General features: G+C 42.8%; 1 protein-coding gene across 1 annotated transcript in view; it reads left to right on the top strand.

Moving 5' to 3' along the window:
• Positions 1-20,566, top strand: part of PSMB7 (proteasome 20S subunit beta 7) — a 52,402-nt gene that overhangs the window by 18,731 nt on the left and 13,105 nt on the right. The window contains exon 6 of the mRNA XM_037493212.2: positions 7,919-7,977. Within this exon, the coding sequence (XP_037349109.2) occupies positions 7,919-7,977 (59 nt within the window). The remainder of the gene's footprint in view (positions 1-7,918; positions 7,978-20,566) is intronic.

Raw genomic sequence — 20,566 nt, forward strand, 5'->3', positions numbered from 1 at the left:
TGGGGAGGGCTGGCTGGGGTGCAAGGACTGCTACACTGCAGTTTCTGGGGCAACACTGACATTGTGTCTGATGTGACGGACCTGCTGGTGCAGCTTGGCAGCTTTGCAGGACTCAGAGGTGATGTGCAGGCCTGGTGACGTGTTGGGGAACACAACTAAAGGAAGCAGAGTGCCTGCTTCAGTGCATCTGTACAAGCCAGAGCCTGCCAGCCAGTGGGCACCTGGGGTGTTTGGTTTGAAAATACTAGGGAAGTTGCCCATCTGGATGGCGCATGGCTAAGAGCCCCAAGACGTGGTTTGACTCTTGGTTTACTCAGTGTCGCCTTTGTTTCACCTAGTTTCCTTGTCTGAAATGGAGGAAATACTGTGTCACTTGAATTCAGAGTCTGGGACCTAAAAGGTCTTTAAAAATTGCTTTCTCCTTCCCTGGTCTGAGAGTCTGTGAGCTTGGACTGTATGGAAAAAAGCAAACACCTGGCTCTAGATTGTCCTGAAGTGGACCCATAGCAGCAGGTTTTAGGAAGTTATTTCAGTCATTTATTGTTTCTTCAGCATATCTAGTAACAAGGAGTCTAGAATTGCTGTTTGGTTTAATACTTTAATGAACTCTGACATAGAAAAATGTTTTATGTTTTAAAAAAAAGGCACTAGCCTCAAGACTTATTAATGCAGGTGTTCTTAAATATATAGAGCAAGTAAAAGCAGTATCTAATTATAGTAAAATTTTCTTGATAGCATTCATATTTTGACCTGAGTTGTATTGTTTTCTCAGGAAGTTAGGTTCAAATTGCACTAATGCTGTAAGCCAGGATCAGAAGAAACACCTTTAGAGTTTTTGGAAGATGGAGACTAATTTCACCATTCTGTTTGTTTGTTAGAATGGTTTTTTTTTTTATTTTTATATTTAAAGATTTATTTATACAAGCACTGGGTACAGTCAGAAGTGCGGGAGGGTGAGAGATTTCACCAGAGCCAGAGCGGGGAACAGAACAAGGAAGTACACTGCTGAAGGGAGTAGTGGGCGGCAGGAGAGGTCTGCGCACCCTGTGGGACCCTCGCCTGGCGGCCAGGGATCGAACCGGCGCTGTAGAGGCAGCGGGCAGTTTTGCAACCCAGCGCTCAACCGCTGCGCCACTGGGGAGGCCCTAGAATGGGGTTATTTTAAAATAAATAACCTTAGAGCAGATACTTGAATGGCATCACTAGACAGTGAGTGGCATTTGTTTAATCATTTAAAACATTTAACTAAAATTCCAGTCTCATTTGAATTTCCAAGCAAAACAACACAAATTTACTGTCCAGATGTGTGGAAATCTTCGACTGAAATCTGAAGAAAAGGCAAGCCAGAAAGCATGCTGTTTTGGGGGAGGAAGCTAAGAAAATGTAGCTGCTTCTTCCATGCTTGTTTGCTAATTTTTCTTTTTTCTTTAGTTGTACTATTTGGCTTTGCTTTTTCAGAGGCAGCGTGTTAGAATGAAAGAAACATTGTTCATTCAGAATGATCTGGATTCAAAATGTCAGATTTGCTAATCGCTGGCTATATTCCGTATCTCTGAGATTAGTCTCCCCTTTAGTAAGATGGGGTGACGCCTGTCTGCCATGTCTGAAGTGCAGAGCAAGCAAATGGACTGGGCTTGAAGTCTCCACACTGCACATGGAGTTTGTAGTGGTCCTTTCAGTGCTTTGTTTGCCGCAGAGCAGACTCTGGAGAAGAGGCATCTGGGTTGGTACTGATACGCTCCGAGAACTTGATTGTTAGGGTGATGTCCCTTTTCGGATGGTCCTAGGGAGCCCTTCCAAGGACGGCAGAGAGACTTGGTGTGTTTGTTTGTGTGATTGATTGCTGCCGTTCCTTGGGGCTGTGGACCCCTGTCTGCATTGGGGCCACTGTTTCACAGCTGCACTTGACAGCTGGCGAGGTCTTGGTCTTTCACTTTTTGCCCCCGTCTCCCCTCCATCCCTTCACATTGAATTCTTATTTTCTCCAAGTTTGTACCTTTAAAAATTGCAAATACTGTATCATCTTTGAATAAAAATAAGACCATGCAAGTAAACAAAAAGAAGATGGCACCACCTATTGTTATGACATCATATTTTGGATTGTGTTCTTCTGGGTCGGACGGTCATGGCGTGTATTGTTCAAGCAGAGCTGGTGCGGTTGCTTGGAACACGTTTTTCCCCATTAAATACTGTATCATGGACATCCTCCTGTTGCCCCCCAAATTTGTCATGTTTAATGACCGTAAGTGTTGCATGGTTTCTTTTCCCTCTCTCCTGACTGTTGGACCTACATGTTTTCCCCTGGTTCCCCCCTCCCCCCCCCAGCAGTCTGCGCACAGTCATGTTTGGGGATGCGTAATTTGGGTACTCGTCCATTTACTTAAGGGTAACTCTCTGGCTGGTTTAATGGTGTGTCTAGTTTTATGATTTGTGATTGATGTTTCCAAATTGCCCTTTAGGGAAGTAGTTCTCTCCATCTTGGCTTCACCGTCTTGGCGAGGGCCTTTCTCGCCACACCTCGGTCAGCGCCGGGCGTTCTTCTTTTCAGTTCTTGCTCATTAACAGGAAAAAAGTGGCTATTTAATTTTAATTCATATTTCTGTGATTGCTAGTGACGTGGAGTGTTTCTAAATATGCATAGGCCTCTGCCTTTTCATCTTGTGAAACTGCTGTATCCTCTTCTCTGCTGGCATGTGGATGTTGTCTGCAAGTTGTTTTCGGTTATTAATGTTCTGCGCGTTGCGCATCTTTTCTCAGTTTCAGGGCTTATCTTTTTACATTGTTTAGAGCAGTTAGTCATTTTTTTAAAGCCAGTGGCCTGTTATTAATAAAAACAGATATTTCATTTTAAGATTGCCTGGAAATGCGGTTCTTTAAAGAATTTGTGCCCAAGACCCCCTTCTGTGGGTGTCAGGCCCTGACAGTCAGGTGGGGAGCAGACTTGCTCTCTAGGACTCAGTGGGCGTCTGTTGTAGGAGAAATTCTTTTAATGAGCACCAAGTGGAAGCTGCTAAATCGGGGTGGTGTCCCCCCAGGTGGTTGCAGTCGGTAGGTGGGGTGCAGAGCAGTTCCTGGTCCCCCATGGTGGAAGAGGGCTGAGCTGTGAATTCTTTCCCATCTCCCTGTCTCTTTCCACAGTCTGGCTGCCCGGTGGTTTGGGAGTTGAGTGTTTGAGCAGGTGGGTGAGTGTGTGGGTGAGCCTGGGGGAGCACAGTGGATGCAGGACTAGGGAGCCATCACAGACTTGTACAGAGTCCTGGTCTTGCTAAATGCTGATCACTGAATTGTACCTCATTTTTCTGCTTTAAGGAGGCAACACGGGCTTCTCAGTAACTGTGAGTGGGCTCAGTCGCAGCAGGTTTGGTGGATGTTGCTGGGGAGCAGCTACATGGAAACTGCCGGTGAGGCAGAGCGCTTTGTTGCCAGAATGTGGACCCCAAGGAGGGTGTCTCACTCCTGGGTGCCATGGAGGGTTGGCCCAGGGCAGACATAGAACAGGACATGGTTCTGTGGGTTTAAAGCCACTCTTTCTTTTTGAAAATTGAACTTGCTTTACATTGAGTTTGTCTTCTCTTTATCCCCGTATGGTAAATTAGGCAATAAATGTTCTTTTATATTTTATCAAGTCAGTACTAATACTGCTATCACCGCTTCTTCAGGACCTGCTCTGTTTCCCTGGTGCCTCCACTGGACGGTCGTACACCATACAGCACCTTCCATTTAGTGCTCACTGTGTGCCAGAGGTCACAGATAGGAAGGATGGCAGTTGCAGAGACGAGAGTGATGAACTCATGGGGGTGTGGAGGAGGTCAGGGAGGGCTCCTGGGAAGAAGTAATCTTTCACCTGAGTTTGAAGGGTGAGTGAGAGTTTGTGGACTGTTGGGGGCAAAGGTGGGATAGGTTTGCAGTGGTATGGGTAGTTAGCAATTAATTGTCAGTTAGGTTTTGGTAGTATGTCTGTGTGTTTGTATTGGGAGCAGTTGGGGAACTGAGGGAGGCGGAGACCTGGTCATAGAGGGTCTTATGTGTCTACTCTGCTCTGGATTGGGGCATGTAGAATATTTTGTGTGAGAGAAGGACATGGGGGTGCATCTTGCCCTGTGCTGTTGGTCCTGTGATCCTGGACAAGAAGCTTTATTGCCTTGATGGGTTGCTGTGAGGATGGCTCTGCCTGGTACATGTGGGCACTCAAGACAATGCTCTTGTTTCTTCCCTCTTGGCGACCTGCTCCACCCAGTTGCAAGTTCCCTGAGAGCAGGCCTCGTGCCCCTTGCTCGCGGAGCTCATCCTGCCCTGTGGAAAGCTTACCTGCTTACCTGTCCCTTCATCTGCTCTGCCTGTCGGCTAAAGCTGAGGCCCGTGGCCGTGCAGTCCCTCGGCTTCTTGCTTATTTGTTCCTTAAATGGGAAACCAGCTGGCCTTGTTTTTGGAATAAAAAAAATCAGGCTCCTTGTCCTTGCAAGGCATTTTGCTTTGGTTTGGGGTATGAGAGTGCCTGGTCAGGCTGGCTGATGCTGAGATAATGACATGTCTCAGGGCATTACTGTGGTTTGTGGAGAAAATGGGATATACTATTTAAACATTCTGTAGGTCACATGCTGCTGAACCTGTGTGGCATTAGGTGATTTATTTATATAGTTTTATGTGGTGTTGGAACAAGATCGAGGGAACTTAAATGAAATTATTAAAGAATACTGGTTTCATTGCACTTTCGGGCTCCCCCCCCCCCCCTTTTTAATGGCCAATTCCTTGTTCCTTTCCCTGAATCCTTTGCCTTGGAATCATTCGAGGATTTGCATCTTGTTCTTTTGCCCACTTGGGCCAATTGCAGCCATATTTGAAGCACTCACTTTTCTAAATAGCAGACACTTTCAGGGATTCCTAGAAACCTGTTGACAGAGGCGATTGTATGTCGTCTCCTAGTAATTCAGCGTATTTCTGAAAAGGGGGCGCCAAAGTCCTCCTTTCCTAAGAAGCTGGGAGCAGGAGACGATTGCACGTGGTTTAGAAATTGTTTTAAGGTTGAATTTCTTTTTCTTTTCAAATTTTTGGAGTCTGCATCTTTGATTTCAGGGGAGGCAGCGCTAGGCAGTTTAGCAAGCCCCTGCTGAGAGGGAGCGTGGGTGAGGGAGAGAAGTAGATAGGTGGGTAGTTTGAATGTGATTTAGGGGGTATGATGTAAAATTGGAAGCAGAAGAATAATGTAATAAGAGCCCAGTGTCCTTCCTAGGTTTATTTCTGCTACAGTTTCAGCTTTTTTAAAAAAATCTCTCCTGCTGTGAGGAGCCTCCTCAAACTTGATAGATACTTTCTGTTTTAAGAGTCTGGATTTCAGTCCATAATTTCCATTAATAGGCCTTTTTTTCCTGCAGCCTTGTTTCTAAACAGGAAAATAAGTTCTTGATAGAGGAAAAATTATATTGGGAGAGAAAATATTTTTTCTTTCTTTTTTTCTCTTTTTTTTAAAGATTTATTTATTTATGCATACAAGAGCTGGGGTACAGGCCAGAGGTGTGGGGGGTGAGAGGATTCACCAGAGACAGAGTGGGGAACAGAACAGGCAGACTGACTGAAATACACTGCTGAGGGGAGCAGCGGGCGAGGCAGGAGAGGTCTGCTGTGCCATGTGGGTTGCTCCCTGGCCGGCCGGGGATCGAATTTGTGCTGCAGAGGCTGTGGACTGCTTCATAGTGTGGTGCTTAACTCCTTGCGCCTCCAGGGAGGCCCTATTTTTTATCTCTTACAAGATTGCATGAAGTTACGAGAAAGGAAGTATATGTGCCTAGGAAAAATAAACTTAGTCTGTTAACTGGGAAACTGCAAAAGGATGAGCCAGGAGAAAAAAAATAGGACTAGTAAGTTTTAAGGAGATGTGCTTTGAAAGTAAACTCACTTCCCTTTGGACAATAGTTTTCCATAAAGTTGTTAGCTGTTGGGTAAATTTTTCCCTGTCCAGTGTTTATTTGGGGTGTCTGGTACGATTACACTTGGACTTTCTGCAGAGATATTTTTGGATCACTCTGGGAAAGGCCAGCTTGTTGTTGGGTGCTCCTGGGAGTATTTTGTATCTGAAAGTGTTTTTCTGAGTTTATTTGCAATTTTCTTGTTTCTTCATGACAACTGCCTTGTTTCCATACAAAACCAGCTCACTTTTTGCTAGAAGTCAAAGACTGGTTCTCACCCGTGCCTCAAAGCAGACACTTGGGTTACTCCCCTCACCCCAAATCTCAGCATGAACACGTGGCTCACAAATGTTGGAGTCTGTGCCTCCAGACTGCCAAGGACACACTTACTATGTAATTCAGAGGTTTGGTACGGTGAATTTGCGTTTGCATTTGTGCTAGTTTTACTTGGGTGCACTGCTTTTATATCTGTGTAAGTTCTATTTCCTTTTCAGAGGGCTTTTAATAGCCTTTGGTCCCCCCTCTTTTTTCTTTTTAAGGAGAAAAAATTGAGAGAGGGGAAAATGGGGCTGCCTTTTGCTCCCAAAGCCTAAATGAATAGTCATTGCTTGTAATGCCAGTCTGCACTTGACGCTTCCCACTGCTTTAGATGTGATGTATCCGGTGCTGGGAAGGCAATGATCCTCAGCCACGGCGGTATTCCCTAACAGGAGTATCTGTCATATTCATCGGGATTACCATGTTCATTGATTTGTGTCTGTAAATCTGCTGTTTCTACCCTTTAAATTTGATCTATAATTGGACCTCCTTAAATGGTTCAGATAAGGTAGTCTGTATTTTCTCAATGCAGCATTGCTGTCAGCTTCTCCTTTTTCATTATACATTCAGCAGACTTGATAAAATCAGCAGGACACCTCATTTGAAACTGTTTAATCGCTGCCTTTTTCCTTTGCTAAACCATTGAGGTGGTCAAGCGATGTACACAAATCATTTTAAATAGAAAATATGGTTTTCTCTGTGACCCAGCTAAATAGATAGTGTTATGCAAAACAAGTTAAAAAGTAATAAATGCCAAAAAAATCTTCTAATTGGAGTAAAAAATTGTGGGCAACTCTATTCTCTCTCCAAAAGTGGAGTATCCTGAAATATTGCCAGAACCCTGTAAAGACAAGCTGATAGTTTTCTAAAGATTCTCTGGTTTCTGAACAAAGCAAGTTTAAATTTTCAAATAGTGCTGAGCTGCCTTTTACACCGTTCAAAGGGAGCCCATACTTATTTGTAATGCCTTTACATCCCACTTTCGTCGAGAGAAATTTGCTCCCTGTTAATATCTGTGCAGCATAACCTTTCAGCCATTTGCTTTTGTGATAATAAATTTTTGTTTCTTTGTCTGTCATTTTGTCTACTCAGCTGTTACTCTTCAAAGTACAAACTAAAAATAACAGCTCCAAATAAATGCCACATAATAAAGTGTTTTACAGTTGTAGCTGGAATAACCTGGTGGCTGCAGCTTATCGTCCTATTACCATCGCTGGAGCTGTAGTTCTTCCCTGCGTGTCAAGGTGACTCTGCCAGGTCCAGCTCATTAGAACAATCTATTCTTTCTATCTGGCTTGGTATTTAGCACTATACCTAGCAGCCTGCCAAGGCACAGTTGTAGAGCACAAGACTCAGAGCAGAGGAGATATGAAATTTTGTGGGATTCATTTTTTGTAAAACATAAGTTCTCCATAACCTCATTTTCATACTTCAGCATTTTAGTGTGAATAATTTGCAGTTCCCATCAGTAGACGAAGTAAGGCCGGTTGCACGTTTACCTGAGGTAGTGGTAGTGTGACTCCAGGCTTTTGAAGTGCAGTGCTTACCTGGTTTATGTGGCCCTGTAGGATTAATATTTACACTGTACTTGAATGTGGCATTGGGCACATTTTGCCATTTTGCTGCCCCGAGGTGAACTTGAGAGGGAGAAGCTGGGAGTTGGTAAATACACTAAAAAGCGCATCTTTGTCTTACAGGTTCTGGCTCCTTGGCAGCAATGGCTGTGTTTGAAGATAAGTTTAGGCCAGATATGGAGGTATGTAAGCCCGTGCAGTTTTATTCGCCTTCAGATGTTTTTCCAGTTGTATGTTGAACATGTACAGATCGATTGCCAGTTCCTCCAGATCACCGCTGTTCGTGGGAATGTTCTTGGCACAGATCCTCAGTTTGCTGAGAAGACCGGCTGCTTGTGAAGGGGGCGTTTTGGAGTGGCCCTTGAGCGCGCGCCCTCGGGCTTGATGAGCCAGTGCTGCCTGAGCTTGCTGTGGGCTGTGTAGGAATCTTCTTGGCTGTAAATGCCGCTGCGGTATAGCACGTTTGCTCGTGCACCAAGCTTTCACTGTCATGATAGCTCAAAATGACAGGTTTTTTGTTTTCTCACCAATAATAGAGAAACTATGAATGTCTTTGCATGTCACAGAGACCTGGCGTGAAAGTGGGGGCAGCTTAAAAAATTTCTATAGATTGTTCTGCATCTGACAAGATGGGGGTGAGATATGTGTGTAGTGGACTCTTCTCAAGTGTAATGGGGTCTAGTGTCTCAAATATATAAGGTATTCTTTTGTTGTTTTCACTGGTGGTGGGGGATGGTATCTTCTGAATGATATTCCCTTAAGTCTGCTTTAATGATAGATGTGCCCCCCTCCCATTAAGCAACACCACTCCCCCCCTTCCCCCCCAGAACAAACCCACACATCTTCCCTTGTCACGTTTGAAGGGGTGTTGAGTGTACGTGGATGTCCCCTGCACTGCGGGTGCTTCCTCCACCACGGTGCCGTGCCCCTAAACCAGCAGGGAGACACCTAAGTCCTGAGGCAGTCTTCATATTGGCTGCTGGGTTTTTGATAGGTGTTAATTTTTTTATGTGGATTATCAGCTTCTTTCAACAATTAGTTGGCTGTTATGAGGGGTTTACCCTGTTCCTTAATATGTGGGAGTCTGCATTTCTGCCTTTGCAGTATTGTTCTGTTCAGCTATCAAAGCATGTCTTTGGAAATTATTTTTTTGACAGTGCTTTATGTCTACTCATCTTTGGACAGGAGGGCTTATTTGAAATTTTTTGTTACTCTACCAATGCTTATTGTCATTGGCACACTTAAGTGTATTTGGAGCTGTGAAGCTCTCTGCTGTTTAGGTCTGTGCCAAGTGCCACACAGGCCAGAGGATGTAGGTTTGTGGATATTGCTCAGCCAATCCAGGGGCTTCTGGAAGCCACTCTGCGCTTGGTGTGTGAGAATAGCACAATCAGGACTTGGCCATGGCTGGCTGGGTTTCTTCCCTTTCTTGGACATCTGCAGGAATCAAAACAGGCTACTGAAGGTAGAATTTAGCTAGGGGTTTTATACAAAAAAAAAAAAATAGTGTTTTATTCCAATTAAGAACAGTAAGCAGATGCAAGTATCCAACTGTAAATGAGTTTAGGATTCTGTTCTCATTTCTCAGTATCAAAGTTTATTCCCATATCAGCATTATTTTCTGTTTTGGGCTTCTTAAGTGCATAGAGAAAAGATATACTGGGTCATTTAAGACAGAAAGAAAGAAAAACAGATCTCCCAGCCCTCCATCCAAAGGAGGGTTGTTTCCCAAGGCTTCGCAAATCCATTAGGACTAACAAAGGTGTCCGGAGCAAGACTCTGATGGCGATTTAGAAAATCGCCTCAGTAATGTCAAACTCTCCTTTTAGCCACATTAATCTTTCCAGATTTTTTTGAAAGCTTTGTCTTATTTCCAATTGATTGGGGGCTCCACATGTTAGAGAAAAATGGCGATAGCAGAAATTGGTGAAAGTATAGGGTGTATATTAAAAGTGACCTTTAATAACATTCTGCTAAAGTAAATTTTACATTATTTAGGGTTTTGATTTGAAATGATTCAAAGGCCGTGAATTTAATGTTGATGTGATTTGGGGAAATAAAGGGAAATGTGTTTATCCCTTCAACAAAACTTTTGATGTTATCTGAAGAGTGTGTTTCTCAGATCAGTTATAACTGTGACTCAGCGCTCGTAGTGTTCTGCTTTAGCTATGAGACCGCAAAACAGGTTCACCAATTTCTCATTTCAGATTGATTATTTAAATTTACAATTTCAGGTGACTGGTTTTTATTCACTTAAGATATTATTCTTGACGCAGGCTGACAATCAACAAAAACGACTTTATTAAGGTGAAGGTAGTACCTGCTTCTCCAGTGAAGTGAGTGTAAAAATAAATAGAAAGCAGATAATAGTGTAACAGTTGTCAGTAGATAATACTTTACAAATCTAAAGGGATGTTAATAGGTAATAAAAATATTTAAGACCAGACAGCCAACAACTGGCTGTCTGCTTTCCCTGGGTGAAGAGTAAATGATGCTGTTTCTGAGACGACTCAGCAGTGTTGGAGGACTCCATTTTAGTGACCTCTTTGTTGTGAAAGGGAATTTGACCGGGGTGTCATTTCTGGCTCTGCTTTTGGGTAGAACTCATGGAACAAAGATAGTTTGGTTTCAAATTTCCAAATTTAGTTTTCCTTATTTCCAACGAGGTTTTCTGTCTGTCTGTGGCATGTAGCCCTCCATAGCTTTTCTTTCTTGCCTATTTTGAGAGTGCGGGCTTGGGTGACTAAGTCTGCTTATTTCCTTCCGTGTGGGAAAGGACTGTGGGCTGACCTCACAGGAACCCAGGCATGCACAGCTGCCCTTCCCGCCTCTCTGGCTCTCCAGGGCAGTCGCTGTTCCGCGTGTCGAGAGTTGACGGAGGTGCAGCCTTGGACTGTCATGGTCCCTCAGTGTCGGGCAGTGGATTGGTGGCCAGACTCATGGAGCAGACTCTTGACTTTGTTGTTAAGATCAGTACATTAGAGAAAGCCCATCTTCGTCTTGTCTTTTCTCCTCAGCTATAAGCCTATACCTCGGGCAGCGCTGAGCCTAGACTGTTATGGTTCTAGGCGTAAAGCCCCTCCCTCCTTAAAAGCACTTATTGTTCCCCACTGCGACTGCTGGAGCCCGTGGCTAGTCTGACTGGAGAGGTGATGTCAGCAAGAGACACACCAGCTTTCAGTGACTGAGTATAAAAATTGGGAGAAAAAGGCTCTGTAGTGTTTATATTGATCACATGTTGGAACAGGGTTCTTTTAAGTATTTTGGGCTACATAAGAATATTCACACCAATTTCACCTATTTTCACGTTTTTAAATATAACTACTAGGAACTTTAAAACTGCACCTGTGGTTCACATGTCCTTCCAGATAGGGCTAGTCTAGCCTTGTCTCTGGAATGTGTCATTTACACACCACATTTAAGGTTTCTGCCATACCCAGGGGCTACTTACTGGTTTTCTTGAAAACTAACTTGGTTTTCTAAATTGAAGTCACACAATAAAATACGCCCATCTTAAGTGTGTCAGTTCCATAGGTTTTGGTTTTGTCATTACCCACGTAATGGCCACTCAAGACAGGGAACATGTCCTTCCTGCTAAGTGCCTCTTTCTAGTTAGTTCCCTTCCTTCCCTTCTTTGCAGTTTAGTTCACCTTTTTAAATTTATTTACAAATACAGCTTATAAGTTTGTTGTGCTGGTTTTATATTTTCCCCAAGACACATGAAAATGCCTACTGTTAATATAAGTGAAAATGTCTTCATGTCTCTCCGTCAGGTGTACATCCAGGGCTGTGCCTCTTAAGCTTGGAGAAATGGGCCTTCTTTCCCCCCACTCAGGCCTTACCAGAGACTCGCTATCCTTTGGATCAGTGCTTGCTTGCCACTCATGCCTCACTGCTGGCGTGTGCCAGCACTGCGCTCATTCAGTAGTGTCCCCTGCTGCACTGTACATCCCTGTCCCATTGTTTTCCAGCTCTTTTAGAGACGTCTCCCCTACTTGCCAGTGAGAGAGGGAGATTCTTGAGGCCAGAGGCCATAAAATCATTTCTGTTCTGCAGCTCCTGTGTTCAGTAGGTGTTAGTTGAGACACAATAATCCTCCGCTAAGACAAAATCTGAGTCATCAAAAACCACCCAGGAAGTAGAGGGGACTTTCTCTTCTAAATGGAAAGTGCTGAACATTTTCTTGAGAGAACAGGAAGATAACTAGCACACTTCTTGAATGGTACGCTGTAGTGGGCAGTCAACAAAGCAAACACCCCATTCAAGCAAAATGAAGGTGAGGCAAAAGGCCAATGTTCATTGGGAAGTTACAGGCCAAGAAGCAGTAGAGTGAAGCCCAGCTGGAGTCACGCCTGCCTAAGAGGGTCTGTACCCCTCGTGTGGTCTGAGCCAGTGCCTTGAGGTTTCGGAGACACTGCAGCTAGTGTAAGGCACATGAGCGGCCTTTAAAAATCCTCACCCGCTCTTGGCCCTAACACCGTCTTTAATGGTCTTGTCATTTTCATTGTCTTGTCTTTGGCCTGAAAGTCCTCCGAGGGCAGGAACAAAGCATACTCACTTCTGTTTTCTTACACCTAGCATGCTGACTGGTACATGGCGGGTAGTAGCAGAAGCAGTGGATAAAAAGGTTTCAAAAGCAACTTTACTTAGTAGTTCTCAGATGACCCTTCCTTTGAATCAGTTTGACATATTCACCTTCAGTGTTCACGGCACTGAGCTATGACAGAAATGGAGGCATAGAAAAGGGGTATTACTGGTGATAAATCTTGTGCTTTTTTCTCTTTTTTTAAATCAGCAAAGTTTGCTTGCTCAGACATTGTACCTGTTTATTAGCAGAACAGTGGATTTTGAAATGTGTGAGTTGATGTAATGACAAGGGGTCAGTTATATGAGTGGTTTTTTGCTGATGATGAATTGCACTAAGCTGTTCGCCCAGGTTTTTTCCCCCTATTGTTAAAGCTGATGTAAGAATTAAGCCCCTAATTCTGGTGGTTATTCACAGGCTAGCTGGGGGGAAACCAGTGATAACCACACTGGCCTTTTAAGTCCATTTTTTAGTTAAACATAAGGGATTTTAACCACAGTACCCGGAAATAGCATGTTAGTTTCGAGAGGGTGCATAGCTTGACAATTGCTAAGATTGCTGAAATAAAACTTCTTATAGAGAATGGAGGGAATTAAGGACATGGATCACATAACCGGTTAGTTCCTGTTAGGTTCCATCCTGTTTCTTTGTAAGAAGGAATGTTTTCATTTGGCCCAGTGAGAAATTTAAATTCTTGAAGATTATAATTCATTAAAATGGGTAGAAGATTAATATTTAGTCTGTCAAGATCAATACCATCCCCTCTTGGCACTAATTGTCAGAACCGTGTGCACGGGCCGCTGAAGGATAGTGGTGTGCGGGAGGACCTCACATCACAGGGAGAAGATTCAAAGGCAAACTGTCCTGCACCCTCTGGTATCGACTTGCAAATTAGCATCTGGAATCTAATTAAACACGCTTAATGAAAGTAGCAGCTGAATGCTGCTGGAAAGGACAATCGGCTTTCCCTTCTCTGATACATAGTCTGCACTATTGAAGTTGGTCACCCAGACACATCGCGTGAGCACAGTTAAAAAAATTAGCATTTATTTGAAGAATAGAAACTGTTTTTCATTCTGTTACGCATTTGGCATGCTCTGGCGTCCCATGAGAGCCATGCCACAGCAGATAGTGAACAATATTTATAAATCCATGACAGGCAGTAATAGCGACTTGAAAAATTCTTTTGCTAGAATCTCAAGTTGAGAGCTGCCAAAAGCTGAGAGGATCAGATCTGCAGTGGCAGCTGCTGTGCCCTACAGTTAGAATTCTAGACTTTGAAGATGCTCAACTTAAAGAAATGAAGACTGCAGGCTTAGCCAATTTTTGCAGGTTTCTAGAGCTCTGGCTCTCTGCCTTTTGAAGATGAGTTGCTGAAGCTTCTACCACTGCCTGAGGCGTGCTAACACCAGCAGGATCTTTTTTCCCCCCTTGTCTTAGTGTGTCTTCAGTTTTAAGCAGCACATGCTTAGTCACTGCCAACTGTGATGGTCCTTTCTCTGGTGGCAGTGCTGAGAGATGGGCTCTTACCCTGTACCCTTCAGAGAGCTCGGTGAAGATAGATGGTGACGTGTACAAGTGCCACTTCAGCCGTCTGATTGATGGAGTCATATCTCATCACTCTGTGAGTCTGGCCTCTGGAGAAGCCCTTATAGATCGCCCCAGATGTGAGCAGCCGTCGCCCTAAAGGCTTGTGCTTACTCACAAACGTGATGCCAAACACCAGGCTACCAAAGAAACAGAATTAATCTGTCATTGCAGGCAGCTATAGCTCCACTTACAGCAATGAGAGCTGATACCAATGTGGTGTCCCGACAGCAAATCTTAAAAGTAACTGCAGTTTTTTTTCTTAAGGCCAGTAGTGACACTGAAGCCACAGATTCACGTGTGCTTTGCAGATGGACAGTAGTGTAAGAGATCTGCATTATTTTGATTAACAAGAAAGAATCTGTTCAGTTTGGCACATAGACTAGTCCTGAAGGAAAGCAGAGAGCATGAGTTCTGTGTTTTGGATGAGGGAAAGGAGCCCAGGAACTTAGGAGCCGGAGGACTGGGCTGTGAATCTGTTTCCAGTGTATTCAGGACATGACATGACTCCCGGTGAGCCATGGCCCAGGACTGTCACCTCATGGATGGGGACCCAGAGGCCTGCCTGCAGGTTGCCGTCAGGGTTAGATGTGATCTGTAAAACTCCTCATATGGTGACTCACACAAAATTGGCTCTCAGATGTGGCAACTGCTTCTGTTTTTTAGTTATCCAGTAATAGGATACAGTCATTACATAGCAACAACTAACATGATTATTTGCACTTGTGTCGGACTTGGTGATTTGTGACATAATATGGATAGGATTCTTCTTTGCCATCTGAAAACTTAAAATTGAGACAGACTAGGTAGAGGTCATCGTGACAGTAGAAGCAGCCTCTTCAGTGTATGAGAGGCCATGGAAGCATTTGCCTTTTTGCTGTGGGGGAAGGTATTGGAAACACTGCCATCATTAGCTGAGGCTTGTTGAGCGTGTATGTGGTGCCAGGCGCTGTTCTAACAGCTTTTTCTGCATTATCTCATTTACTTGTCAACAGCCACATGAGGTATATATACTTTGTTAGCCCCGTTTTGTAGAGAAGAAAATCAGAGTGTAGGGAGGTCAGATGCCTTGTCTGAGGTCACACAGCTTGTCAGTGAGGGAGTCGCGGTTTGAACCTCGTCCGTCTGGCCTGAGAGCCTCTGATAGCATCAGTCCCTGGCCTGCTCTGCCTCGCTGCTAGGCCTGTGATTCTTTGACAGCAGAGTGGGGAAGACATCTTATTCCAGGTGAGCGGAGGTGTGGGCTGTTGCTTTTCTCTGATGAGGGCTTGTGAAGACGGCAGGAAGCCAGACAAGTGTCACAAGAGGAGTGGAAACCTCTGTGGTGAGTCAGTGGAAGGAGCCGGGAGTGGAAAGGTGCAGAATTCAGAACACGGAAATATTGGGAAATAGTAGTAAGTCATTTACCATGGAACGTGCTTTTGGCTTCTCTTTGAATTTTAGAATTTTTTCCCTCTTTTAACTAGTTATTTTTTCTGTGATTGTCCCTGCCCGCCCCCCCAAAGTTTCCAGTTCTTGTCCACATAGCTTAATGTTCAGCCGGCATAGCCCTCTTGGCGTTTAGTAACGAGACCAAGAAGTTTTTAAGTATTGGTGAATGGCATTTGTCCACATGAGGCAAATCATGAATAACTTGAACAACAACAAAAAAAGATGAACAAGACTCTCATATTTGAATAACGAGGTGCTCTTTTTTTTCCCAACTGCCAAAACTTTTTAATCTTCGTCAACAATTCTTCTGTCCTCCGTCTTATTTAGGTTGCATCTGTGCGGCTCTGAGCTCAGGAGCCCTGACAAGCGGCATATGAATTCTGTATTCATTAGTGATCTTGATCCAAATGCCTCTGTCCCTGCCACGGGGCTCAGGTGTGGAAGCTGCTGGCTAATCCCACCAGCTGACATTCAGAGGTTTAATGACTCCATAGGAAGGTGACCACTCGCTGGGAGGTTTGCTGGCGGAACCCACACAGCAGACAATGGAGATCAAGGAAGACTATCAGTGTTTAGCCAGAGCACCTTTCTGTGTGATGTGAACCCTGTTGGCATCAAACAGCTTTAAGTTAATGCAAAAAAAAAAAAAAAAAATTGACATTCAGTGGTTATTGTAAACAATGATTTTCTAGTCTCTTGTTGGTATTGATGGTGTTTAAGACTTTTTTCTTGTAACACTTTAATAGGTGTCAGTTTAATGAGCTGAACTTGACTTACTTTCCCAGATTTTTAAATTTTAAGGTTATGTTTGTCTGGGTGTTACATCTGTTTAGGTATCTTGTATGTACGCCTGGGAAAGAAACAGAGCCAAAATTCTTATTAAATGTTTTTAAGGATTTATCCTGACATTTTGGTCTATCATATCCTCTAGCTTTTAAGGAAATACTATTAGAATATGCATTATTTGACTTGTGACATGTCATTAAGTATGTTGACGATTTTTAATTTTTAGGACCTGTATTCTAAAAGTGATAGATGCCTTGTTTTAATAGCTGCTTCATTGAAATACAATTTACATCCATACAACTCACCCATCTTAAGTGTACTATTCCGTGGTTTTTAGTGTGCTCACAGAATTATAGAATTATCACCACAGTCAATTTTAGAACATTTTCATCATCCTTAAAAGAAACCCGTATCCCTTAGCAGTCATTCCCTGATTACCCCCAATCCTCCTAACTCCAGGCAATAACTAACCTACGTTCTGTCCCCATAGGCTTTGCCTGTTGTGGACATTTCATAAAATAGGAACCATACAATTTGTGGTCTGTTGACTGGCTTCTTTCACTTAAAATATCTTTGTAATATTTCACCTACATTTCCATGATGTTTCATCTGTGTTTGAGCTCTTCGTTCCCTTTTCATGGTTAAGTAGTATTCCGTTGTGTGGATGTTTTCTTTATCCACTTAATAAATTACAGACATTTGGATTGTTTTCACTTTTTGGCTACCATGAATGATGCAGCCATAAACATTTCTGTGTAAGTTCTTGCATGGATGTGTTTTCCTTTCTCTTGGATATGTACCTACGGTGGGATTGTTTGTTCAAATGGCAACTCCACGTTTGACCTTTTGATGATGAACTGACAGACTGTTTCCAACGTGGCCGTATCGCTTAGCAGAGTTTGTGATTTCTGCACATCTCCAATACTTTCTACCTGTCTTTTTCATGATAGCCATTCTGGCAGTTGTGAATTGATAACTCATTGTGGTTTTCATGGATTCCTTATTGATTAAGAATTAACGCAACTTTAGAAATGTTCAGTTGGAACTACTCAAACACTTGACACTTTTTACGCATTGAATTTGGGCAGTAATTGCGTTAATTGTGCATTCTAAATACTGAAGGTCCTTTTTAGAGACTTTACCTGAGACTATTTCTGTCATTGCTCTTGGTCATAATTCCTACTTACTGGCTTTCCTTAAGATCTGAAGCATTAGCCATAGTAAATCATGTTTTTATTGCTGGATCAAAAAATGTATTACTTTTCCTCAGTTTTCTCTCTGTTTGTATTTAACATAAAGCTCTAGGTTTTAGAGATGCTGGTAACCCAAAGATACAGTCCCTGGGGCCCTGTATAGAAATATTCTTAGTAATGATTTCCAACATAAATAATTTTAGAAATGAACAGATGTTGAGGTTGCCGTTACAGTTCAGCAGGTGATTTGGAGAATTGCTATTAAATTGTGGGAGTAGGTAGGTGATTGTGAGGAGACACAATATTGTAAAGCTTCTCACCAGCAGTAGATAATTTGAGTTGTCCCCCTTTTAAAAAGTAAGCTTATTCTCCTGAATTTGAAGCCACGGCTGGGCCAGCTTTGGAGAAGCAGGAAGGGTCTTCTGAGTTGAGCTTGCTCCCTTGGGTGTTCTTGCTCTCATTTTCTGGGTGTGGTGTTTTGTAGGATGGACAGAGTCAAGAGCTGCACTATGCTCCCTGTCAAATGAAGTCTGGAATTTCAGAAGTAATTGCTTCTCTCCCTTTGATTTTCTAGGATGCGTTTGTCTTTCTAGACTTAGGAGTGCCACTTAAAAGCCCATTGGTCTGGCCAAGTCCTTGTCTTCCTGTCTTTGTTTCTCCAGAGCCCAGTTAATGGCAGTTGTTGGTTATCATTTCCACCCTTGTCTGTTGTGTTCTGCCTTTGAAAAGTTGAAGTCCAAAGTGGGATTGAGGAAAGGGTGAAGGATATTTTATTTTTTTCCATTTAGTCTCAGGAAATAAAAGGGGAAGAGAGGGGAGGAGATCCAGGAGGAAAGGTATAGTTCTCAGAATCTCTAGTGAGCTAGAATGTGTTCCTGTCGGCACCAGGTCTCTGGAATTTGAGAATCAACTGTAAAGTTTTGAAGGTCTCTATTTCTAATTCTTTGAGGAATAAAGTGCTACAAAGGGTATGCTGCTATAATTGCTGACTTTGGAATTTTTTTGGTGATTTTTCTACCAAAAACGTTTCTGTGAAAAAATTTCCCTGCACCCATCCAGCTATGTAAACACTGAATTCCACTGTCTCACATGATCAGTATGTAATCAATCAGCAGGTGCTTTACTGGTTCCCAGCTGAATGCAAGGCATTGTACTTGGTACTGTAATCTGCAAGTAGTATTGAGAGAGGCCATTCTGCACGGCGATGGAAATCCCTTATATTGCTGGGGGTGAAGTAGCTTGAAAAGAAAGTATTATATTTTACTCTGTGGTAGATAGGTAATTATTTATGATGCATTTGTTTGGAGCAGGTGTTTTATTTGAAATGTTTCCTTTACATATTTCTTATAACTGTGAAATGTAGGGGAAGAGATACCATATAGGAGAAATATTTCACAAAGTGTATTACTTGCTGCACCTGTGGCAAAGACTCAGCAAGCAGAATGAAACTCTTCTTGCGACCGGAGACTCTAGTCAGAGGGGGTGAGCGCTCCGCACAGGAATAGTATTGACTAGACTAAGTGTCTGGTGACTTTTAACTCTGCGGGTGGAATTAAAAGGAAGATATTATTGCTGATAAATATCCTGCATCATCTCTAAGGGAAAATGGACTTCTTTATCTCATTAAATTGAACGGCCTTTGCTAACTCGGGCCTCACGTGCATAATTTAAGGCCCTAAAAGAAACTCCCTTTCTCTAGTTTGTCCTTTTCTGCTACTTAAGCCAAGCCAAGATTTGGAATGGCGCAGCTCCTTGGGAAAAGCAGGAAAAGCTCTTTTGTTATTCACCGATTTCCACTTTAAAAATCAATTTTGTAAAAAATTAGGAAGCATAAACACTTTCAAATAGTGGCTTTCCAGGAAGAGGGGAAAACCCCTTGAATTTCACTGTCAAAAGCGAGGCTCTGTGTCACAAGTCCAAGTGTTCTTTCTGAGTGAGGCTTGCAAGCTCTTGAACAATGGAGTTCCACTTCTCTTGTATTTAGGTTAGAGAAATAGAAGGAATGAAATATAGGACTACTGGATGGTGTCTTAGAATCTTATAAGTTTTGCCTTGGCAGGTAATTTGGCATAAATTGTTAATGTAAATCTGGGTTAGTGGTGGAGACGTTATTTTAGTAAAAAAGATAAACTGCTGATTAATTCAGCATAGAACTCAATTACAAATTGAAAGTGTCTCTGCGGGACTCCTGGACCCTAAAGACAGCAGATGTTGAATTGATACTCCAGCATATTTCACAGTGGTATGAAATATTAACATGGTTTATTATAGTTGTGTGGTGTGCGATATCAGAAAGGGGGAGGGGTGGGCCTGTGGGTGTGCAGAGCAGCCAAGCATTACGCATTCGTTCGCATACACTGACATGTGATGAAGAATTTAGGAGTTTCTTCTTCTTTTTCATCTTTTATCAGTTAACTGTGAAAAAATTAAGTTTAAAATAACATTTGGGGCTAAATATTTAAATGGTGCCTATGTGTGTTTACATGTACATGTAAATGAACAAAATAAAAGTGTAAACTTGTTAACATGGGGCGTTTAGACGTTAAGGAGGATCACTACCTGCAGGTGGAGGGGAACGTCAGGCCTGGAACTGTGTTTTAGTGAATTAATTGTCAGCTTTCATGGGTTGGAAGTTTTCATGGGCTGCTGTACTGTTTTTACCTTCTGATCTAAAGCATATGGTAATTTAAAATGCCCCTATAATTTGCACAGGCAGAGAAGTTTCATTTCTAGCCAAAAAAAGCTTCACAGTTTTCATATATCTGTATCAACTCAAGGGGGGAAAAGTCAGCAAATTTTATATATCAGAAGATCTGAATAAATGGAACTGCCAATATTTGAAGGGATTGGCAATTCTTAAGAGGCATGAGAATAAAGTTGGCTTAGATGAGATACTTCAAAACCATTACTACTAAGATGACAGTTATTTTTTTGCATCACAGCCTATCCTGTATCATGAGCTGTGAGTTTTGCTAGCCGAAGTAAAAACAGTTCCAAAAATAGCCAAATGATAATGGTAAGAACAAATATACCCCGGATACCTTCTGCTGTTATGAAGGCTTAAAAGAAGGGCGCGGTAGGGTTTTCTCAAAAACTTCTAAGACACGTCACAATTGGCAAAGGCAAAAGGCAGTGGACAAAAAGCCAGGAGTTTCTTGGTACTGATACCACTGGAAGAACATCTCTACA

This window comes from Talpa occidentalis, unplaced genomic scaffold (assembly GCF_014898055.3).
Source record: "Talpa occidentalis isolate TD23 unplaced genomic scaffold, MPIMG_talOcc4v2.1 talOcc4.7, whole genome shotgun sequence".
Classification (NCBI taxonomy): Eukaryota; Metazoa; Chordata; class Mammalia; order Eulipotyphla; family Talpidae; genus Talpa; species Talpa occidentalis.